General features: G+C 35.0%; 1 protein-coding gene across 2 annotated transcripts in view; it reads right to left on the bottom strand.

The window, feature by feature from the left end:
• Window positions 1-13,624, bottom strand: part of LOC149782947 (serine/threonine-protein kinase H1 homolog) — a 75,148-nt gene extending 61,524 nt beyond the window's left edge. The window contains exons 1-2 of one of the 2 annotated variants that reach the window (XM_089934504.1): window positions 13,100-13,624; window positions 7,017-7,718 (exon numbers count right to left, since the gene is read on the bottom strand). In XM_089934504.1, the coding sequence (XP_089790630.1) occupies window positions 7,017-7,718; window positions 13,100-13,252 (855 nt within the window). In that variant the 5' untranslated portion in view covers window positions 13,253-13,624. The remainder of the gene's footprint in view (window positions 1-7,016; window positions 7,719-13,099) is intronic. The other variant, XM_089934503.1, reaches the window with a different exon arrangement.
• Window positions 13,625-16,566: the final 2,942 nt, after the last annotated feature.

Here is a 16,566-nt window from a genome sequence, read left to right as displayed (position 1 = left end):
TTGGCAGTAGGCTACTACCTCCTGCCCCATAAAGTTGTCGCTAGGGGTTAATGTGTTAAAGAAGAGCTTGCTATACCTGTTGCACCCCAGAATTATTTTCGGGGAGTGGGGTGAGGGTGGAGGGGGTGAGGCAAACATATAGTGGTCAGCTATGATGTTTTATTTCTATAGGCCAAAACATGTATAGAGGTTAAGTGTGGGCACCCAGGTAATATGGTGACTTCCATGCAATCCACTTCTTAATTTGAGGTACATGTATTTACTTCTGTGTGAATAATTCAAGCCAAGAAAGTCACTGCCAAAAAGTGACTACCAGTGCTGACTGCTCTCTTTTCAATGTGTTGATAAAAGTGTATTTTCCAAAGTTTCTGGATGGCAAAAGAATCCCAATTACTTTCTCACTGTCCATAAGATTTAACTGCATCCAAAAACAAATGAAAGAGAAATGGAAGCCAAAGAAACCAAACCCATACATAAAATATATGGCCAGGGTTCAAAATTAGCAGTAATCGTCTAACCACAGATTAGTGAAATTCTTGTTTTCATATCTTCAATAGTCCTGCCAATAGTCAAGTTTCAATTGCTGCCAACCAGCTAACGAAATACTATATATAACTGATTATAAGACAAGTCCAACTGCAAACTTCACAGACCCAGATCTGCATCACATATTCATAATGTACCAGCAGATCTGGGTCTGTGCAGTTTCTTAGGAGTAATCAGTAAAACATACACACTAATCTGCTGACACATTATGCTAGAGATCAGGATCTTTGCTATTTGCAGTTTGTTGCAGCTTACAAGTAAGTATACATTGTGCTAGTGAAGATTCAGCAGGACTAGTAAACTTATCAATCTATTAGTCCTGACTACAAAGAAATTTGTTAAATTCTAGGTTTCAAGGCTATCTCTTACGTCACACAGCCAAGTAATCATACTTTACTTGTTCATTAATAAATAACATATGGACATGACTTGACTAATTGGATCTACTTTCTCAGTACACAAAAACTATATGTTAATCAAAAGATACCACCCTGTCTTAATCTATTACCATCATCATCTACCGACTCCTCAAATCTGCATAAATGTAATTGAGAGTGACCACAGAATTTGTCAGTAAATAAAATGTAAATGAAAATAGATACATGTATGACAGGATGTAAATTGACTAATTTTCCAAGCAGTTAAAAGGTAGGATGTTTCAGAAGCAGGTGAGAGAGATAAAGGTCAGTCCTAAATAAATATTACTAACAGAAATGAATTTATCCCAATATGCAGTTCGTTATGGAAACTTGCAAAAAACTAATAGCAAATACATGTAATTACATTTTAATATCCATAAAGTCATAACAACATAAAAAACAACTGAAATAATGACCTTTTTTGTATAATCCAGTGAAGCTAATTCCTAATTACATGACCAAATGCAGGTTTCTGCATCCATGATCAAAATGCTATATAAAAAAAGTCTGAGATGAAAACTGACTTCAAGCAGTTTTCTGTTTTAATAATAGTTATTTATGATTTTTCTGTGTTATGATTTGAATTATTCCATAAAGACAGTGTAACTCAATTTTAAAAAAATTCTTTATATCAATTAATTGTGACCTAAAAATTGCAGTATATGGTTATGCTAAGTTTGCTAAAATTTTAATCATTAACTTCTTGAGGATATTTCTGATGGTATGCAAGTCATTACTCCACTTTCTGAAGGTGTTATTAGTCTATCCCTTTTGATTTGTCATTACAGAACTACAACTATGTCAGAAAATATCAGTGCCAGGAATTATTCCAACAACGTTTTGGGGCCCCATCCATTGATTGGAATTTTTCCTTGCAAAACAGATACACATACAATACTTCCTGAACCGCATCACTCACAAATTTTACCGCAATATATTTTCAGATTTCCTTTATAGCAGATACAAAATTTATTTAAACACCACAAGTACTAAAAGTTGTAAAATTTTGCTCAGTTTTGTAGAAGTTATCTTTTTAATTAGTGGTGATAGAAGTTGCTGTCCTTATTATGTTCTTGTCGTTACAGACAAAGGTCTACAAACTAGAATACTAAACACTTCTTAGAACTATATTCCATTTTTTTAAAAAATGAAATAGAAGGTCTTTAAAAAACAACATGACCTGGTTCATTAAAAGTAGCTGAAAATTCATTTAGCATTTCATACTAGACCTGGCAAATGAATCTCTGTCATTAGGTGAATATAAGCAATTCAACTCACAAAAATAGGTGTACCAACCATTACCAATATTTACTGTTAACTATCCAAACAGTTAGTTGGCACAAATGTTCTAATTATGGAAGGAATATCTGTCTGCTGTTATGGAAAGGGAGAACTGGGGGCTCTCATCAGCTTTTCAACCAAGCATGTATGTTGGAGAATCCTTGAACTTATGCCCATGTTAGGGGGTGATTCAGGTCAAATAGTCACCTTAGGGTCAGTCATTTTGCCAAACTACAACCAAGGATCTTTGCCTTGAATTGACTATAACATTCAGCTTGTCCAATTTTGTTTCAATACAATGCATTAAAAATCAAAGTAAATGTCAACTTTATTATCAACTTTCCCTTCAAATGAGGAGATGGAGAATTAGAAAAAAGTCTTGTGTCTAATTGTCAAGTTCTGTGCTGGTATAATAATCATAAATACATGTACCAGAAATTGCATCAATATGATGAAACATTCACACAATTTAATTAAGTTCTGTAACCCAATCTAAGGCAAATTATGATGTAGTGGACTGACCCAATCTATGGCAAATTATGATGTAGTGGACTGACCCAATCTAAGGCAAATTATGATGTAGTGGACTGACCCAATCTAAGCCAAATTATGATGTAGTGGACTGACCCAATCTATGGCAAATTATGATGTAGTGGACTGACCCAATCTATGGCAAATTATGATGTAGTGGACTGACCCAATCTAAGGCAAATTATGATGTAGTGGACTGACCCAATCGAAGGCAAATTATGATGTAGTGGCCTGACCCAATCTAAGGCAAATAATGATGTAGTGGACATATCCAGATACATTAATAATACAATTAATAATTTTATCCAATACTTTGTCAAAACAACATGTGAAAACAGGACTTCTTAATATGGAAGGTGTTTCAGATTTTCGACACATAACCTAAGTTTGAAGTTGCTGTTTATTGATACACAATAACTGTGCTTAGTGAAATAATAAATGTTCTAATACTTTTACAAACTTTTAATAATATTATTCACACTTTATTAATCAGACATAAAAATATGTAACAACATTTGTTTGAATTTTTAACACCTGCTTCTCCCTACTTTTCTTAACTCAGTCTAATTGTCCAGATATCTGGGTCTAGCTTGAACCCTGACTTTTAATGATCAAATGCCCTTCAAAGGACCAAATAGCTTTTGTATGATTAAAATGACTTCTGATAAGGAAAAAGGGAATGAGGGAATGGTCAAAGCATGGTTCCAATTCAGTGACACACATGATGGATACAAATGGAATGAGGGAAAGGTAAAATCATGGTTCCAATTCAGTGATGCACATAATGGATACAAATAGAATGAGGGAAAGGTCAAATCATGGTTCCAATTCAGTGACGCACATGATGGATTCAAATGGAATGAGTGAAAAGTCAAAGCATGGTTCCAATTCAGTGACACACATGATGGATACAAATGGAATGAGGGAAAGGTCAAATCATGGTTCCAATTCAGTGATGTACATAATGGATACAAACAGAATGAGGGAAAGGTCAAATCATGGTTCCAATTCAGTGACACACATGACGGATACAAATGGAATGAGGGAAAGGTCAAATCATGGTTCCAATTCAGTGATGCACATAATGGATACAAACAGAATGAGGGAAAGGTCAAATCATGGTTCCAGTTCAGTGACACACATGATGGATACAAATGGAATGAGGGAAAGGTCAATGCATGGTTCCAATTCAGTGACACATATGATGGATACAAATGGAATGAGGGAAAGGTCAAATCATGGTTCCAATTCAGTGACACACATGATGGATACAAATGGAATGAGGGAAAGGTCAAATCATGGTTCCAATTCAGTGACACACAAAATGGATACAAATGGAACGAGGGAAAGGCTCTGTTAATCAAGATTTACTAATTTCAGGAGAAGCCAATGGTAGCTGGGACTGCCGAGGTGACCCTGATTAATTATAACAGAATCATCACTGCTGTACACAAATAAATTTTTTAAATGATGTCAAAAATGACAGGGCATAGTGATTTCCCCAATACAGAAATCCTACATCTAGAATGCAAAATGGGAGTCTATTAGATATTCAATACAGGTGACACTCTATTTATGCCAATTCAATATAAGTACTGTTATTTCAGCACCACATATAATGAAGAAATAACATTCAATCTGCACCACTGTGCAAGATTTTATGGCATCGCTGGAACCATGTGCTGTAACTGCACACAGCTCACATACATACTTTGCAAATTATGCATATTTAACCACTGTATGAAAACTAGGAGACACAATTTGTTCAAGAACTTCCTTAATTTACAAGTATCCTATGAGAAAATTGCTTTCCATTTACATCAAAACCTCAATAAAGCATATATGGCATAAATTGATTTTTACCTGTTTAGTAAAATAGTTTATCTCCTCACATAATTTATACTAAATTGAAAGAGACTGACCAGTCATGACCTGCAAATGTTTGTCACATTTTGAAACAAAAATTTCCTGGACTTCATGCTTGGACTTGATAGAAAAACTTGTGTGTGAAAGATTTACATTGGAGAAACTTGCATGAAAAATGTCAATGTCTGCAGTGGTTGCTTCAATTATTCCTTACTACCTTCAGTCAGTTTCTTTCAGCTTTATAACAGAAACTGATACCAAGTGGTCCATGTGAAACAAAGTGGATCAATGACAATTAGCTAAAGAAGATGCAATACATCATGCAGCCACATGCCTCCAAATGAGCACAGAAAAAACTATAAATTGTAATTAATTTCTACATGCTAAAAGAACCAGTATTACCTACCACACACACACACGCACCCCCTAAAGGATTGGGGAATACCACAGCTCACTGTGAGAAACCTAAACATAACTACAGGTTTATGGATTCCATTAAACAAAAAAATCGTAATCGTAAATGTTTTGAATCCATGTGAACATCTGGTGAAGCTTTAGAAACTAACAAACAAAACAGCTTCTTTGTTCATGGGTTCATGTATGAAATATTTTTTTCCCTTTCTAATTTCCATAGTATATTCTTGGTACTGCTGGAATTAATTACAATGTTTAATTCCTGCCTATCTCATTTGAAGTCACATGGTCAAAATGTATGGTATAAGTACTGAAAGTATGAACCTTAAGACCAATTTTCTTTTAAACCAGCCTTGCTCCAGGTTTACAGATCAAAGTTCAATCTAGGTTGCATTTTTGCACCACTAGCATAAAACTGATGGCTCACTCAAATACAAAAGACACATCAACATGGCGTAGTGTTGAAATAATCAGCACAAACATTGCACGAGTCTGCACCCGTCATGCTAATGGTTGTGAAATTCATCTCTGTACCTCTAGTTGCATCAAGCAGATGTGTGATTTGGATTTTTAACATAGCTTTAACAATTTTTCAGTAATATTTATATGATGTCTGCAGTGTGGCAGTTTATAGTGATATCTTACACTGGGGCATCATGTCACAGATATGGAGCATGATGTTTCACCCAGTCGCATTATCCTGACACCAGGCTGACCAGTCCTAACATTAACCTCTTAATGCTGAGCAACCAGCGAAGCAGCTGTTGGTACTATTTTTATAAGTCTTTGGTATGACTCGGCCAGGCTTTGAACCCGTAATATGCTAGTGCAGATCAGGATCTTTGTTGCCTGAAGTACAACAACTTATGTGAGAGTATATATGGTACTACTCATCTTGTAATTATAGAAATACTAGATTATTTGCCTATCCTGGGACGGGAATTTACACAAAGTTACCCCCCAAAAATTGCTAAAAAATGGATGAGTGAATTTAAGAGGAAGTATAAACATAAAAAGAATAAAGTTTTAAATGTCAGGATGCTACCGCTAGTTTTGAAATTGCGACCTCTTGTTTGGCAAGCATTAAACTCTGAAGAATAACAAGTGTTAGTTGTTTATATACAAGATAAAGTTTATGATGCCAAAATGTAAAGTTGATAATATGAAAGGCCGTTTTCCAGAACTTTTTGTGACCATTATAACACCAGGTTTATGTAATTGCAATCAAGTAGTAAAGTCCTGACCCCTGAACCACACCCCTTCCTCTGCAGAAGACTACAACCAGGATTTAAGTCCCTCCTGTCATCTGAGGCCTCAAAAAATGCGTTTCTGGTCAGATGACCATCACTGTTTCATTGCCAACCCTAGCAATTTTTCCATCTAGGTAATAATAATAAAATTAACAAAAAGATTTTTTTAAAAAAAATTCCCAAACTTCTTTTGTGCATCTAATTGAGATGGTTATGCCCACTACTTGAAGTGCTGTTTTATATTATATACTAATCATCATAATGTTTTTAAAAAAATCCTACCCACCATAATTTTAAAACCAGTGCAATATGAAGCACACACATTTGCCCAAGAACTTCCTTAATTTCCTGATCATCTTCCTAAAACATCATACCAAATATGATCACTCTCACTCAAACTGTAAATCTAGTTCCTTTACAAGAAATGAGCTGATTGGTTTTCAATGACACTGGCTTTGTCAATATCAAAGCTATCACAATACATCTGCAAATATGCAGACAGAATTACAACCCAGTTGGCAGGGTTCAAACCTCCGTAGCTCCCTTCTTCAATCTGTGGTCTGGTTAAATTTCAAAACTTGATGAAAAAACTAATGTAGCACATGACAGTGATCCCTACATACAAATATGAATCCTCATATAAAGAATGCTATCGCTTCAAGTAAAGACGAAAGATTTGCATAAAAACATTATTTTGAAGATGTATTACCTCCCCAGCATAGCTGTATTTGGCCTTCAGGATAAGCCTGTACAATCGAGTTCGATTTTCATCATCAAATGGCATGGTTCCACTGAGAAGAATGTAGGTAATGACACCTACTGCCCACATATCCACCTGACATGTGTACGATTTACGGGCTAAAATCTCTGGGGCAATGTATTCTGGTGTCCCGCATGTAGTCCGCATCATATTATCCGGACCCTTTACTGTAGCACTTAATCCAAAATCTGTTATCATGATTTTTGAGTCATGTCCTGGATGGTAGTAGAGGAGGTTTTCTGGCTTAAGATCCCGATGCGTTATTCCTAAACCATGTAAATATTTCACACCCTCCAACACCATTTGTAAAACACGTGTTGCATCCCGTTCTGTAAAATTCCCTTTCGCTATAATGCGGTCGAAAAGTTCCCCTCCTGTTGCAAGTTCCATCACCATATATACTTTATCTCTGGTCTCGAAAACTTCTATAAGCTGAATTATATACTGGTGCTTTACTCTACGTAAAACACTGAGTTCTGATTCAAAAACCTCTCTCCCTTGAACTCTGTCAATCATCTTAATGGCATATGGTTGTTTTGTCAACCGATGTTCCACCCGTACCACACGGCTGAAACTCCCCCTGCCGATGAGGGCTTTAATGTCATATTTGGCTGTTACCCTAGGATCAAATTTGTCCCTATACTTCTTCACCTAAGAAACAGAAAACAAATATTAATGAGTCTGAGAATATTGCAAAGCAAAACATGCAGGCTAAGTAACAGAAAATATTAATTTATTTAATCTTATTATCACTTTGCACTAAAAAATATAAATGTACTTCTGACAAATTCAAATTTATATATGTACATAGATCAGTACTGAAAGCTCACAGAGCCACATTTTTTCTGTTGTCACTTTTTTGGTTAAAAAAAAGAGACTGATGAAACTCCCAAACTTATCTACATGCATCTGTCTGCTTTACTTTCAGGAAGACACAAAAAAATGCATCATAATTTACGATTCTCAACTTTCTAATCACTATCATAATACATGGGGGAAAATAATCTATGTTCACATGTGGCTGTCAGCAATAAGATTTGATTCATTTCTCATGAACATGCATAAACAAAAAGATGCCATCAATGAGCCAATTAAATAAACTTGTACATTAACATCAGTGACCTTTTATCAATGAGCCAATTAAATAAACTCTTGTACATTAACATGAGTGACCTTTTATCAATGAGCCAATTAAATAAACTCTTGTACATTAACATGAGTTACCTTTTATCAATGAGCCATTTAAAAAAACTCTTTTACATTAACATGAGTGACATTTTATCAATGAGCCAATTAAATAAACTCTTGTACATTAACATGAGTGACCATTTATCAAGTAATATGTGACTATTTAGAAGAGAAATTCTGTCACTCAGCCTGAAACGTCATGTAGTGTCAACCTTCGAAGACAATTTTTATTCAGGCTCACAACGAGTAGGTAAGCAGGCTTATACATATTCATTACGAATAATAATAATTGCAGGCAACCACTGATGAAAAATAGAGCTCAGCAGATTTTCACTCCTGGATTTTACCAATGCTGACACTGAGACAGATTGCAAATGCTACAGAACCACAAATTTGTGCCATGACATACTCTTATCGTTTATTTTTGTTTAACATATATGTACGTTTGACTCCACAGTATGTAATATATACACATTATCAATACAATTTCAAAACATATCTGGGATTGTTTGTTACTCATGGAACAAATGGATGCTCAAGATTTCTTACAACTTTAAGAGATTTATTCTGCCTCGGAGACAGAAAAGAACATACTCACTGGGTCATTGTGATAATTAATATGCATGACAGTACACATGAAAAAGGAATATGTGTAGTTTATGGCAAAGATAATTTTGCCAAATAAAATCTACAAGTTTAGTTTAGTTTCTTTTACAAGAGCACGGACTAGTGACCACTAATGTCATTAACTGTGATTAAGTTTCACACTTAGCAGTTTCTGTTATTTTCTGGTCGATATTTTTCCTTGAATCACTTTCAACAAAGTTCTGATTGCTTTCCAATACTCCTCCAAGTTGCATACATCCTGTGGAAGAAGCTTTTCTCAGTTGGACACTTGATACCGGATATTCCCAAATTTCTTATTTCTTAGCCAGTGGGGTGTTTTTTAGCTTTTGGAGAAAGCATGTTTCTTCATTTCGGCATGAATTTAATTAAGTCATACCAACTGCCCTTAAATATTTTTCTAATAACATATTGAACAATGCAATAAATACAATCAAAACACCTATTCAAAATTTTCTGCCATAATTATTGTTTGGTCTCTCCTTTTTATCTCGCATCCAGCAAAGGTTGGCAAAATTTTAACAAATGACCTCAAAGCCATCACGATCCCATTATTATTTATAATACTTCCTAAAATATCCTGCACTTGGCACTAAATTCTGCCGATTACAAGTGGGGGGGGGGGAATCAGTTAAAAGCTTCTTGTGTACAAATGTTAGCCTTTGTTAGCTGAATGCATGGGTATAGCATTTTTGGTCCCCTGTTGACTGGTTCTCACTGGTTTCTCTAATCTCGGAATCGAGAGAGCGAGCAGATATACTAAATAATAATGAATATTATAATACAGTTTATTTTTCAAGAGACAGGGTAGATTTCAACAATAAAAAATTGTATGCTGTAGGTGGCCTTCAAGTGGCACTTTTGTGGTAGAATTATGTGCAATCAAACAGTGAAAAAAGATCAAAAGCCAATCCAAACAAGTCTTAATTTATTCCCTCTTTCTCTATAATAAACATCAAAGATCATTTTAGACAATCTAACCTTAATTCAACCATGCCCACCTAAGCATAACATCTGTGACCTGTTGGCTCTTCCCAGTTCATACTAATTTTGCATAGGTGAGATATTATAGGATGATAAGGTGTAAACAGTAGTCCATATTAAATGCTGGTCACTGGTGCATATTCAGTGTGTTATAGACAAGGCTCACTTAAGTAGAAAATTATGTCAGCAATGATTCAGGGGTTAATAAATTGATGATCCAACCCAAATCATCTTTTGAGAATGATGAAATACAATAACTTATCTTCGTGCTTCGATCATATTGAGTGTGATAGCATAAGTACACTGGATCTGACAACATCCGAAGTTTCAATCATGATCCAATCTATTTCTGTTTTCAAACTCTTTGTGATACAAATGACAACACTGTTACCTTACTGATGAGGTGCCTATTCCACACAATTATTTCATACTAAAAATGTTGTTGTTGTGGGGTTTAACGCCATTTTTCAGCACGATAGGCTATACATGGCGGCCAGTATTAATGGTGGAGGAAGAACCCGGAAAACCCCGGAAAGAACCACCGACCCACGAGAAGCTACTGGCAGGCTTTCTCACATGCCCACATTGGCTGAATCTTAGACTCGAACCGCCGCAGACAGAGGTGAGATGGCAGTGATCCGTAACAAAGAGCGCTTTAGACCACTCGGCCACTCGGGGCCCCTCATACTAAAAAATACAAGCTTTTGTATAAGGACTCTAAATCTGTAACAGACACACATGAAAAAAGGTTTCCAATCAGTCTTGGAAAATGCAGCCTTCATCATGAGTTGTATAATAATGGGTATCACCATGTTGACCAATTCTGCATGTCGAGTAATTCTGCGCAATGATACGTCATTTCTGTAAATATTGGATCATGTGTTATTTTGGGCCAAAGATCCATTTTGTATTAAGAAAGAACGATTGTACTTTAAGAAAAGTGATACTCATAAAGTGTACAAAAATATCCCACATTGTGACTCGAAATGCATATGAAAATGTGATTTCTAAATGTCAACATGAAGACCCACTCTATGACCTTCTCCCTAAAAAATCCTATTTACTATGTATCTTTTAGAATCATACATATAATTACATAAAAGATGAAAATGTATACCTTAAAAAATTCTGCAGCTTAATCAAAGTTTCCAATTTTGCAAGAAGTTGTTTCACACTTACATAATCGTCTGCTACCCAATGTATCAAACTGCTGCTAAAGCAGCATTCTCAAGAAATTTCCCAGCGTATAGTCTGTTTCTACATTCTTTAGTTTTTCCCCATAAACAAAACATTGTAAACATGTTACAGCCTATTCATTATTGTTTCTCTTCCACATAACAGCCTATTTTGTATAAAATGTTGAACTTTACTAAAAAAAAATGTACAAGATTGGTTCAGTTTGCCTAATATCTCTTGCCATTTATTGGCACTGTTACATTGAATTTGTAAAACTAGCTATAAACCTGACCTTACTTGATTGAACTGCTGACAAAAACAGTCCAAAATAATGTATTTCATTTTTATAGCCATATGGATAAACATTACATCTTTTCAAAGCTGTGCGCAGAATAGGCCGACATACTGCGAGTCATGAAAATACAGGGGTGGTATCCTGTGTGTCCAAAATTATTATTATTTTGAACAGAATATTTTGGTAACAATTGCCTCTTTTCAAATGGTAAGCATTGCAGTATTTTATTTTCATGAATTCGTCAAATTCGGTACGAGTTTTTCTTCCATATTGGAGATGGAAACCTTAGGTGTGCAGAAATGCCCGTGACAGCATTGTAATAAATACTGAACATGTAAGAACAAAGTCTACTCAAAACCTATAAATTATTCCATCACGTTCAGGTCTTTTGCTCAAGGCAAACTTGTATCCAGGTAAGCAAATATCCTCATGAAAATTACCAGTCAGTAAAACTAAAAGCTGGAAGCTGGTGTTCCTGTAACTATACTGTACAGCAACTTGACGTTGTTGGTAATGTAAACAAGATTTGAATGAAACGTGCTGATTTATTTGACATAAAACTGAGTATCAGCATAACCTCTCAAATTTTCAATTTGCTTAAAATAACGGGAAATGAACAATTTGAACAAAAGCTCTCAAATTTATTTGCTCATGGACAAGTAGATATCCAAAAGAATTTTGAAGGTTTGATGCTTTCCTTCACAACCAGTTCATAAAGAATGTCCACTCTGTGGTCTTTCCAAAATGAGATCGAATCAAAGCAAAAACCGAAATCATGATAAAACAAGATATGCTCATTTTGGGGCACAACCCTTACAGATGAGTATAAGGGCTTCAAATTAATTTTTTCAGTCATAGAAATATAATTTTTATTTTCTTAATTTGTAAAATTTGGGCTATTTTCAATACCCACTAGTATATTTCATATTTTGAAGTAAAAAGCTGAACACACTTGCAAAATATCACAAGCAAAAAAAACAAACCTAATATCATCTATCCATATTAGTGTCAGTTCCAACCCCTGGAGTATACATGGTAACATTTAAAAGACAGTGTATCTTCATGTAACAATAAACAACGTAACATGTTATCATTCCATACTGCTTACAAATTTAAACAAAACTGATCCATACCAGGAGCTCTATTCAAAAAGAAATTATTTATATCAATGCAATATCCACAATTAAGATGATCCATTCTTAATGCAACACAAATTAAGATAGAAAGACAATCCTCAATTTTACTTCACAAAATTCCAACACTTGTCGTAATTAAAAGTAACTGAATGCCTTTATTATAAGAGTCATAATTCAGTGTCTGCACGAGTTTGGATACATATGTGTGTGTGTGTGTGTGTGTGTGTATATATATATATATATATATATATATATATATATATATATATATATATATATTCACAATTTTAGCTCATGATGTATCGAACTACGACTATACTCGACTTCCTCGGTCAGATTCCAATCGGAAGCAAAGTTGCAGACGTTATTCGAATGTTGTTCTTTCCACAACTTTGTTCGCACCTACTGGCGAAATTTTTGTTGCAATGTCATGGATTAATAATTAAAGTTTAAACAAAGTTTCAACAGCACATACAACTAATATACAAATCCTGTAACAACTGAATTATATAGGCAGCACTGGCATCAGGTGAGAACGGTTGCGACATACTGACATTTTATAACCAAGCTTTAGTAACACTAACGCACAGCGTATTTGATCGGCTCTAAACGGACCCCTAATTTCTCACCTTATTACTTGTCCTGACCTGCCCCTCTGGAGGAGGCACTTTACCCTTTTGACCCCTGTTTCCAACTGGCGGATAAACCATTGTTACAGGGTGGCCATTTCCATCCGGTGTTTCGGGCACAGTTTTTACAGTTTTGCCGCTTACGCAGCCCATCACAAAACGAAAATTAAAACTTCTTTTGTCCACATCCCCTCCAAATTTCAAGAGGAGATGGAATCTTGTGGGATAGGTCAAAGAAATATGGTGAAGTTTCAGCAACACGTACGATTCCTCCTTCCCCAAGTCTACTCCATTCTGATCTTAGGAAAATGGAGTCGCGCACCTGCAGTTTGTGTATCCGCTACAAACTTAGTTCATTCAAAAGTGTTTCAAAGTAACAATACCAAGGTTATTTTAAATCCAGCTTACAATATAATCATATAACATATAAAATACATAAACTTATCACCAGCTTTTGTCAAAAACAATGAAAATAAAGATCACCAATTAAGTTTGACCTATATTTCAGCGCAGGAATAATTCCCGTTACAAGAATAGTGTCCTGACACGGTCATAATACCCACGTGATCCCAGTTCGTCTACGTCATACAGTTGTTAATAGCTAACCTACTTAATGCTTGAAGGTACGTCGTGATCCGTTTCTTAAGATTGTTGCAAGAATATTATGATCGATAAATCATTGAAACAATTTTATCAAAAATATTATCTTTTTTTTCCTTTTGAATCTGTAATGGACAAATACTAAATAGTTTTTATAGTAAACTCTAATCAGTAATTATTATTTTACAAGTATGCACATGTCACATATGTGAAAATAATTTAATGTGACATAGTTTCACTTATTTCACGAAAAAGAACTTCACATATGTCAAATAATTGCGAAAAAAGAAGACTTTGTTACAATGTGAACATATTTTCCACAAATGAAACCATTATTATTTCATATGTGGAATTAATTCCTTGTTTGACATATGTACTTTAAGAGTTTTCGACTGCAAAAAAAAAAAAAAAAAAAATAAGATTTCACATATGCAAATTAAGTCTTTATTGCACATGGGCAAAACATTTTTTTGCGTGTGAAATAAAAATGTTATGTGATTAAAATGTCACATTCGGTGTATCCCTTAGGGGTGCAAGACTGAGAGTCAAAAGTTTCCTTGGTCTCAGAACTAGGGGTCAGACTGAGTATAAAAAAAAAAAAAAACGGGGTATCAAAACTGAGTGTAAAATAAAAAAATTTGGGGATCTCAGATGCGCAAATGAGGGTAAAGGGAAACACTGCAGATTTGTGAATTTTGCACACATATGAAAAAATGGTTTGAATAATTTCACGTATGAAAACTTCGAATCCTATAGTCCGGATTAGCCCAATTCGGTTACGGCGACGATTGCTCGGGCAAGGCACATTACTCTAACTGCCTTGCCAGTAAATAGCCTACATCTGTTGCTGCAACACTTTGTGGTATCCTGTAGGCTTTTAAGTTCAATAGTTGCAAAACACCTCGTGGTAAACTGTAGGTTTTTAAGTTCAATAGCTGCAAAACATTAGTAGCGAAGAAACTAACAGAGAAAAAAAATAGTAAACAAAGCTCACTTGCTGACTTCTCGTTTCTTCCGTTTTAAAATTTTTAACGAAGTATTTTTTATGTTCAATGGTGCCCGCACATAGGGGCAAAGGGGGGTGGGCACCCCTCTCCCCCCGATTTCACCTGTACCATGTTTTGACATTCATTCGTAAACCTTAATAAACTGACCACTACGTGTTTGTCCCCACACACACACACATACACACCACCCCGAAAATAATCCTAATTGCGCCCCTGCTTGTGTTAGTTATGACACTAAATCGCTTCAGGTTTAAATTTGATGTTTACCGTACACAGTTACAAGATCACTGAAATCTTGATGTTACCGTACACTGTAACAAGATCACTGACATTCTTAATGCTACCGTACACTGTAATACAATCACTAACAACCTTGATGATACTGTACACAGTAACAAGATCAATGACATTCTTGATACCGTACACAGTAACAAGATCACTGACATTCTTGATGATACCGTACACAGAAACAAGATTACTGACAAACTTGATGTTACCGTACACTGCAACAAGATCACTGACAATCTTGATGTTACCGTACACAGTAACAAGATCACTGACATTCTTGATGATACCGTAGACAGTAACAAGATCAATGACAATCTTGATACCGTACTCTGTAACAAGATCACTGACATTCTTGATGATACCGTACACAGTAACAAGATCGCTGACATTCTTGATGATACCGTACACAGTAACAAGATCACTGACAATCTTGATGTTACCGTACACAGTAACAAGATCACTGACATTCTTGATGATACCGTACACAGTAACAAGATCGCTGACATTCTTGATGATACCGTACACAGTAACAAGATTACTGACAAACTTGATGTTACCGTACACTGCAACAAGATCACTGACAATATTGATGTTACCGTACTCTGTAACAAGATCAGTGACATTCTTCAAGTTACCAAACACTGTAACAAGATCACTGACAACCTTGATGATACCGTACACAGTAACAAGATCAATGAAAATTAGTTTACCCACCCCCCAATAAAAACAAACAATAACAAGAACATTAATAATAAGAGGATATTCATTTTCACCGCTTAACTTTGAATTACCTTTCCAGTAAACAGCGATTATTAAGTTACAACTTTTATAAATGCTAACTTTATAGACATCCATGGGAAATTAAAATTCTTAAATATTTATTGTTCGACGAATATAGCGTTTTTTATTTTGAGAAAATGTAACCATATTGAGAATAAAAAGAAAACAAAAACAACAAAACAAAAACAAAACAAAAAAGACACACACGCATAAACAAACACCTCGGGAAAAAAAGTACAAGCCATGTAATTGACCAAGGGGCCATTTCACCAAAAATATATTTTCATTTCTAAAGTTCAGTAATTTTAAAAAAATATGCACATTATATCATCTAGTTAAAGCTTAATTATCGCAACCATCTTTTTTTAATATAAGTTTAAAAAGCTGAAACTATTTGAAAAACCGACAGGATGCATTGCTGTATTCGGTTCAGTATGTAACAGAGAATTAGCGTCGAGAAGTATAGCAGCAATCAAGCTGTAGGCGGTAAAGTAGTGGTATTTTATTTAGATATTCGTACTGTTTTACAAATTGTTAATTATTTTATTTATTTATTAGAGCTCCAAGAAGATCGTATGCCCTCCTTGTGCTTTCAGGATCCGATTTTAATAAATATGGCGTAAAGGAGTATAGAATTATTTCACTTTTTCGTTTTCATCGTAATTTGGTTTTTGTATAAATAAAAGTAGTTTTAGTAAGACTAAACCTCCTATTGTCATGAAAAGACAAAGACATAAACTTCTTTGTGGTAGGGCAATGACTCGCTATCGAGTAAACTTTGTCTATGCTTCA

The sequence above is a fragment of the Sinohyriopsis cumingii genome, chromosome 15 (genome assembly GCF_028554795.1).
Source record: "Sinohyriopsis cumingii isolate HCF-2022 chromosome 15, ASM2855479v2, whole genome shotgun sequence".
Classification (NCBI taxonomy): Eukaryota; Metazoa; Mollusca; class Bivalvia; order Unionida; family Unionidae; genus Sinohyriopsis; species Sinohyriopsis cumingii.
The sequence above is the reverse complement of the archived record's forward strand: the minus strand, read 5'-3'. Positions and strand labels throughout refer to the sequence as shown.